The following is a 7,839-nucleotide window of genomic DNA, read 5'->3' as shown; positions in this document are numbered from 1 at the left end:
GGAGCGCTCTTTGCTTTTAACCATCATGAGATGTTTCTTGTTTGACACCTTGGTAACGAAAATCCTCTTTATAAGACCATCAATTTACTAACCCAGCTGATATTAATTTGCACAGATAGGAGGTATACTTACTTACAGATTTCAGCTGGGTCCTTGCCTTGGAGAACTGCTTTTTCTTAGTGTTCAATACTTTTTCCCTGTGTCATTCCACTTTATTACACATTATTTATGGACTTTATTGTTGTAAATTCTTTATATTTCCCAATTTCTTGAATTAATACTGATGTCTGGTGAAAATTTCCTGGAAATATATTTACTGAAAAAAATATTGACATGTTGAATACTTATTTTCCCCACTGTAGCTGAGTGACAGTGGCGTTGGTGTGTTCAGTGTGAAAGAATGGGTTAGTTGTGGTGTTTTTCCCATTAATTAGAGTGCAGTCTTTGAACAGTGTCTGGGTTTTCTTTTTGTGTTTTAGGTTTGTACTGCTGTCTGCTTCATTGGCCATTTCAAACAGTGTGTCAGTATTTTGAATAGTGCAGACAGTTTGACTGACCCAGCAGACTTAGCAAGTTAAAGATAACTGCAAGTTAAAGATTTCCTTGTGTTGTCGTCTTTTCTTCTGTTCCTCTTTTCCTTTTCTGACTTCTTTTCCTTTGTTCCCCTTACATAAGAAGCAGCAGAGCACATTGAATGTTGTTAAGCCGGAAAAATGGAATGTGTGGTCATTTGGAATTAAGAAACAATATTACGTATGGTTTACATAAAAAATATTATGTTTCTTGATAACATACGTGTACTTGGGTAGTGCAGTGGTAACATGTAGGTTTAGTATGCCAGTGGCCGGGGTTTGAATCTCAGCTCAGTTTAAAGCTTTTTAAATGAGCAGTTATTTTCACTGTAGAAAGTTTAATGAGTTCCATCTTCTCCTTTCTTTCCAATGGAAACTTTTTTGTTAGATGAAAAGTTATTTAAAAACTGGTATCAAGTGAACACAGAAATCCACACACTGAAAAAATATCTCATTGAATTTACTTAATTCAAATTCCTACATCGGGTCCACATGATTGAATTGAGCTATATTGTACTGTGTGACTCGATCAAAATTAAACCTAATATTTCAACATTTTATGTATTCATTTAAACATGTGGCAACATTTATCAAATGTGTTACAGTAAGAGAATATTCACAAGGTATTTACATATCCTGATTATCACAGACACTCTGAGGTGGGTAGTAACGCACTACATTTACTTCATTACATTTACTTTAGTAACCTTATGAAAAAAAAAAATACTTTTAATAGTTAACTGGCCATACTTATACCCTTACTCAAGACCCTGCAGTGATCTGACACAACAACCATCATCATCATGTTTTTTAGCGTCCTGGAGAGGGGTAGAAGTGAGCATGTCAGAGCGCGCGCACACACACACACATGCAGAGTTCTCCATGTAGTCTGAAATTCAGGATTTTCTCTTGATTTTAATCAGATACAAAAGTAACAAGTACATTTCTACCTGAGTCATCTTTTCATCGTATACTCTAATACACTTACTCAAGTAATTATTATTATTATTATTATTATTATTATTATTATTATTATTATTATTATTATTACTACTACTACTACTTTAACTTTACACCATCGCGTCTTTATCCCCACTGAACAATTGCTCTTTGAGGGTTCAGCTCTACCTGACCAGCTGACCTACATGTTGGAGGTGTGAAAAGGAATGTGTGAAAATGTCTTGGCCAAAACAATAGCAGGAATTATCCACACCCAACCACAAGCACAACTGCAAATGGGCCACAAGCCTAGTCCCACACAAATCCAAAGTGTGAAGGCTATTCCACTGAACTACCCAAAATTCAATTCAATTCAATTCAATTTTATTTGTATAGCGCTTTTTACAATAGACATTGTCTCAAAGCAGCTTTACAGAAATATCAACACGGTATACAGATATTAAAGTTGTGAATTTATCCCAACTGAGCAAGCCACTGAGTGGCGATGGTGGCAAGGAAAAACTCCCTAAGATGTTTTAAGAGGAAGAAACCTTGAGAGGAACCCGGCTCAGAAGGGAACCCATCCTCATCTGGGTAACAACAGATATTGTGAAAAAGTTCATTATGGATTTATATGAAGTCTGTATGGTGTTAAGAGCAGCCGTAGTCCCAGCAGTCTGGAATTAAAGAAGATTTGAGCTCCATCCAGAGGCAGAAAGGATCTGGATCTCTAGTATCTCCATAAATTCGTGTGGGGCTCGGCGAAAGGAGAGAGGGAGAAAGTAGAACAGAATCTAGTCAGGGTAGGCTTGAGTAAACAAATACGTTTTAAGCTTAGACTTAAACACTGAGACTGTGTCTGAGTCCCGAACACTAATAGGAAGACTGTTCCATAACTGTGGGGCCCTATAAGAGAAAGCTCTTCCCCCTGCTGTAGCCTTCACTATTCGAGGTACCGTCAGATAGCCTGCATCTTTTGATCTAAGTAGGCGTGGCGGATCATATAAAACCAAAAGGTCGCTTAGATATTGTGGCGCGAGACCGTTTAGTGCTTTATAGGTTAATAAGAGTATTTTATAATTAATGCGAGATTTTACTGGGAGCCAATGCAGTGTGGATAATATCGGTGTGATATGGTCGTATCTTCTAGTTCTAGTTAGGACTCTAGCAGCTGCATTCTGGACTAATTGGAGCTTATTTATATTCCTACTGGAACATCCAGACAGTATGGCATTACAGTAATCTAATCTAGAGGTGACGAATGCATGAACTAGTATTTCCGCATCATGTAGTGACAATATGTTTCTTATTTTAGAAATATTTCTGAGATGAAAGAAGGCTATCCTAGTAATATTATCTACATGAGCATCAAATGATAGGCTGGAGTCAATAATCACTCCAAGGTCTTTAACTGCTGCACATGATGAAACAGAAAGACCATCCAGAGTAACCATGTGATCAGAAAGGATACTTCTAGCTACACGTGGGCCTAATAAAAGTATTTCTGTTTTATCAGAATTAAGCAGAAGGAAGTTAATTAACATCCAATGTCTAATGTCCTTTACACAATCCTCAACTTTACTAAGCTTATGTCTGTCCTCTGGCTTCGCTGAAACATACAACTGTGTATCATCAGCATAACAGTGGAAGCTAATTCCATGTTTACGAATAATTTGACCTAGGGGTAGCATATATAAAGTAAAGAGCAGTGGGCCTAAAACAGAACCCTGTGGAACTCCAAAAGTAACCTCAGTACGCATGGAGAATTCACCATTTACATCTACGAACTGATAACGATCGGTCAGATAAGACCTGAGCCAGGAGAGGACTGTTCCCTTAATACCAACAACATTTTCTAATCTATCAAGGAGAATAGTGTGATCTATAGTATCAAAAGCTGCAGTAAGGTCGAGTAACACAAGCAGCGAGACACAACCCTGATCGTAAGTCAGTAGAAGGTCATTTACTACTTTAACTAACGCTGTCTCTGTGCTATGATGAGGTCTAAATCCTGACTGATACATTTCATGAATGTTATTCCTATCTAAGTACGAGCATAACTGCTTTGCTACAACCTTTTCTAAAATCTTAGAGATGAAGGGGAGATTTGATATTGGTCTATAGCTGGACAATTGAGACGGGTCAAGATCAGGTTTTTTAATCAAGGGTTTAATAACTGCTAATTTAAGTGATTTAGGTACATAGCCACTGCTTAGGGAAAAATTGATTATATTTAGAAGTGGCTCAATTACTACTGGACCAATCTGTTTAAACAAACATGTAGGTACAGGATCTAGTATGCAAGTTGATGAATTTGCTGAAGAGATTAATGTAGCTAAAAAAACACTCTAAACATTGATCTGATATTGCTACACTGTCATGTAATGGGTTTGTTACAGTACTGTCCAGTTTTAATTTAATGGCCTGTATTTCACGTCTAATATTTTCAACCTTATCATTGAAAAATTTCATGAAATCTTCACTGCTATGTAATGATTGAGTGTTTCTCTCTGTAGTGGTTTTATTCCTAGTTAATTTTGCTACTGTGTTGAAAAGGAATCTAGAATTGTTTTTGTTGTCTCCTATTAAGGTGGAGAAATAGATTTTTCTAGCATCGCCAAGAGATTTCCTATATTTCAGTAGGCTCTCCTTCCATGCTATTTGAAATATCACCAGTTTGGTTTGACGCCATTTACGTTCTAATTGCCGAGTTGTCTGTTTTAAGGTTCGCGTTTGATCGTTATACCAGGGTGCTAATTTTTTTTCTCTAATTATTTTCCTTTTGAGTGGAGCCACTCTATCTGTAGCGGAGTGTTGACTCCAAGCTTTCAGTCGCCTGATCGAGTTCTGTGTGATCTGACGGTGATCCAAATCTAATTGATGTTTCTGCGAGGTTATTTATGAAGCTTGGTGCAGTAGCTGAAGTGTAGGTACGTTTTACACGGTAGCGAGACGAGGTGGAAATATTATGATCAATACGTATTATGAACGAGATAAGATAATGGTCTGAGACAACTTCAGACTGCGGAAAAATGATAATATTTTCTATACTTAGTCCGTATGTTAGTATGAGGTCAAGAGTGTGACCACCATTATGAGTAGGCCCGATTACATTCTGATTAATCCCTACTGAATCTAAGATGGACACAACCGCTATTCTTAGAGGGTCTTCCAGGTTATCAAAATGAATATTAAAGTCTCCGACGATTAATGCTTTATCTACAGACACAACCAGGTTTGAGACAAAGTCTGCAAATTCACTAAGAAATTCAGTATATGGCCCTGGGGGTCTGTAAATAGTAATTAGAGGAATTGACTTATTTTTTGTGGCTACATAACTTATACTGGTATAAAGAATTTCAAAAGAATTAAATTTATGCTTAGGTTTTTGTGTGACGACTAGATTTTGACTATGGATGAGTCCAACACCTCCTCCTCTACCAGCTGAACGAGGCTGATGTACATAACTGTATCCAGGAGGACTGGCTTCATTTAATGCTATGTACTCGTTTGGTTTAATCCAAGTTTCCGTTAAACACATTAAATTACATTCCTGATCAGTAATGATGTCGTTAACAATAAGAGCCTTAGACGCAAGAGATCTAATGTTTAATAGTCCTAGCCTCAGATCAAAAGTGCTGGCTGTGCATTCAATATGATTTAATTTTATGTTAATTAGGTTACGAAGATCGACTTTCCGAGATTTTCTATATATTTGAATAGCTCGGGGAACAGACACAGTCTCTATAGTATGTATTACCTTTTCCGAATTTTTAGTTGAACATTGATTATAATGAATGTTATTATTGGAAGATGTACTTACGATAGGCAGTCACTTGGAGTGTAGCGCCTTGGAAATGTTGTCTGAAAGCAGTTCCGCTCCAAGGCTGCTGGGGTGCAGGCCATCAGGACGAAACAACCTAGGACGCTCCCAGAACAGATTCCAGTTATTGACAAACACCAGATTCTGCTCATTACACCAAGAGACTAACCAATCATTTAATGCTAGAAGTCTACTGAACTTTTCTGCTCCACGTCTGTATGTGGGAAGAGGTCCAGAGACGATGATCTTCGCGGTAGGTGATCTGCCTCGTACCGTCTCGATCAGGCTGGAGAAGTCCCTCTTCAGCACCTCCGTCTGCCGCAGCCTGGTGTCGTTCGTCCCCGCGTGCAGCACAACCGCTCCAATGCGCTCGTCTTTCTTCAGGATCCCGGATACCTGCGCAGCGACATCAAGGACACAAGCACCAGAAAAACAGTGTGTGCGCACCTTGCCTTTAGATGAGGCTACACGGACGTTCCGCACAATGGAGTCCCCGACGATCACAGTGTTGGGTCTGGTCTGGCGGAGAGGGGCGAAGCGGTTCCTGGTTGGAATCTCGAACACTGGAGGTGGAGAAGGTCCAGCCCGCGCCTTTCGCCGCTGGTTTACCCAAGGCCCGAGGTGTGTTGGCGCTGGCGTTACGGAGACCACGGCTGGGAAAGTCCTAGGTGCATGGTCCCTGCACAGAGAAACACACGGCGTAGAGGGGCTGGGAGTGGAAATACCACGCTGTGTGCTTACCTTGGATATGTGAGCAGAGGCACAAGATGTTTCCAGCGCAGTTTGTCGCTCCAGCAGCTGGGCCTGCTTGTCGAGTAGGCCGCGGATCTGCTTCTCCACATCCTCCAGTTCCAGCCGCACCATGTGAAGCTCAAGCGAGTCCTCATCTGCACTCAAAACCGGAGAGACAGCAGACATATTTGTTTGTTTGTTTGTTTTTTAAAAAACAGAACAGCGGTAAGTGAGAAATGTGAAACGTAAACAAGGCTAGCGGTAGGTGATGCTAGCGGGCTACAAGCTAGTCGCGGATGTTTTGTAAAAAAAACAACAAAATAGAATACAGATCAAATTTGCGACAGCGCAACGTTACGATTGTTTTATTTAACGTGGTGTCAGTTATATTTGTATAACGTAAGGTAAATAATTTTAAAGTATAGAGATTAGAAGAAATTAATGTAAATTAATGTAATAGCGTTAGCTCGAAGGGTGCTGCTTCCTCAGTGACACTTCAGGTTGCCAGCAAATATATTTCTATATATTTTTATATATTGAAATATATAAAAAATATATTTCAAATGAAACTGCATGAAAAGTATACAGAAACAAGAAACTGACAGAAAATCCAGAGACTCTATTCACAGACATCCATAAGGATGGCTCCACCAGCAACGTGATTTTTCACATGAATAAACCCCATGCATGGCACAGGGCCATAATTTCAAACTTTCCCTGTGCTGAAAGAAAAGGCATCTGTGGGGGTTTCCAAGTAAACATAAAATATGAGGAAGATACAACTGTCAGCATCAACATATAAAAGTTGTGTAAAATGTAAACAAAAACAGAATGCAAATCTCATAAACCCTTAATTAATTCACAATAGAATGTAGAAAACATATCAGATGTTAAACTGAGGAAATGTACCATTTTAAGTGAAAAAATAAGGTAAGTTTGAATTTGATGGCAGCAACACATCTCAAAACATGGAAAGTGGAGTTCACATTTCTTGTGATATCTGGCAACCCTGAGTTTAAATGAATTGAACAGAGTTGTGTATTAGTTAGTGAAGAGAGAGCAGCAGCATACAGTATGTTTACAGACTGAACAGTTGCTACTCTTGATTAAATAAATAAATAAACAAAGTTTTATTGAGAAGAAAAACTATATATATATATATATATATATATATATATATATATATATATATATATATATATATATATATATATATATAAACACACACACACACACACACACATACAGTATCTCACAAAAGTGAGTACACCCCTCACATTTTTGTAAATATTTGGTTATCTTTTCATGTGACAACACTGAAGAAATGACACTTTGCTACAATGTAAAGTAGTGAGTGTACAGCTTATGCAACAGTGTAAATTTGCTGTCCCCTCAAAATAACTCAACACACAGCCAATAATGTCTAAACCGCTGGCAACAAAAGTGAGTACACCCCTAAGTGAAAATGTCCAAATTGGGCCCAGTTAGCCATTTTCCCTCACCGGTATCATGTGACTTGTTAGTGTTACAAGGTCTCAGGTGTGAATGGGGAGCAGTTGTGTTAAAATTGGTGTCATCGCTCTCACACTCCCTTTTACTGGTTACTGGAAGTTCAACATGGCACCTCATGGCAAAGAACTCTCTGATGATCTGAAAAAAAAAAGAATTGTTGTTCTACATAAAGATGGCCTATGCTATAAGAATATTGCCAAGATCCTGACACTGAGCTGCAGCACAGTGGCCAAGACCAAACAGCGGTTTAACAGGACAGGT

General features: G+C 38.7%; 1 protein-coding gene across 2 annotated transcripts; it reads right to left on the bottom strand.

Moving 5' to 3' along the window:
• Window positions 1–1,876: 1,876 nt before the first annotated feature.
• On the bottom strand, window positions 1,877–6,567 carry LOC128635396 (uncharacterized). Of its 2 annotated transcripts, XM_053688251.1 has the most exons (3): window positions 5,534–6,567; window positions 5,335–5,431; window positions 1,877–2,305 (listed from the first exon to the last, which is right to left on the bottom strand). In XM_053688251.1, the coding sequence occupies exons 1-2, from the start codon at window positions 6,250–6,252 to the stop codon at window positions 5,344–5,346; spliced, it is 807 nt and encodes a 268-aa protein (XP_053544226.1). In that variant the 5' UTR covers window positions 6,253–6,567; the 3' UTR covers window positions 1,877–2,305; window positions 5,335–5,343. The 2 variants fall into 2 exon arrangements, with proteins under 2 accessions (XP_053544226.1, XP_053544225.1); XM_053688250.1 differs by having other exon boundaries at window positions 5,335–6,567.
• Window positions 6,568–7,839: the final 1,272 nt, after the last annotated feature.

This window comes from Ictalurus punctatus, chromosome 19, assembly GCF_001660625.3.
Source record: "Ictalurus punctatus breed USDA103 chromosome 19, Coco_2.0, whole genome shotgun sequence".
NCBI lineage: Eukaryota > Metazoa > Chordata > Actinopteri > Siluriformes > Ictaluridae > Ictalurus > Ictalurus punctatus.
This window is presented reverse-complemented; position numbering and strand designations above follow the sequence as displayed.

What these genes read in the sequence shown, in the direction of transcription:
- LOC128635396 (XM_053688250.1), bottom strand. Translation starts at nt 6,252, where the DNA reads ATGTCTGCTGTCTCTCCGGTTTTGAGTGCAGATGAGGACTCGCTTGAG.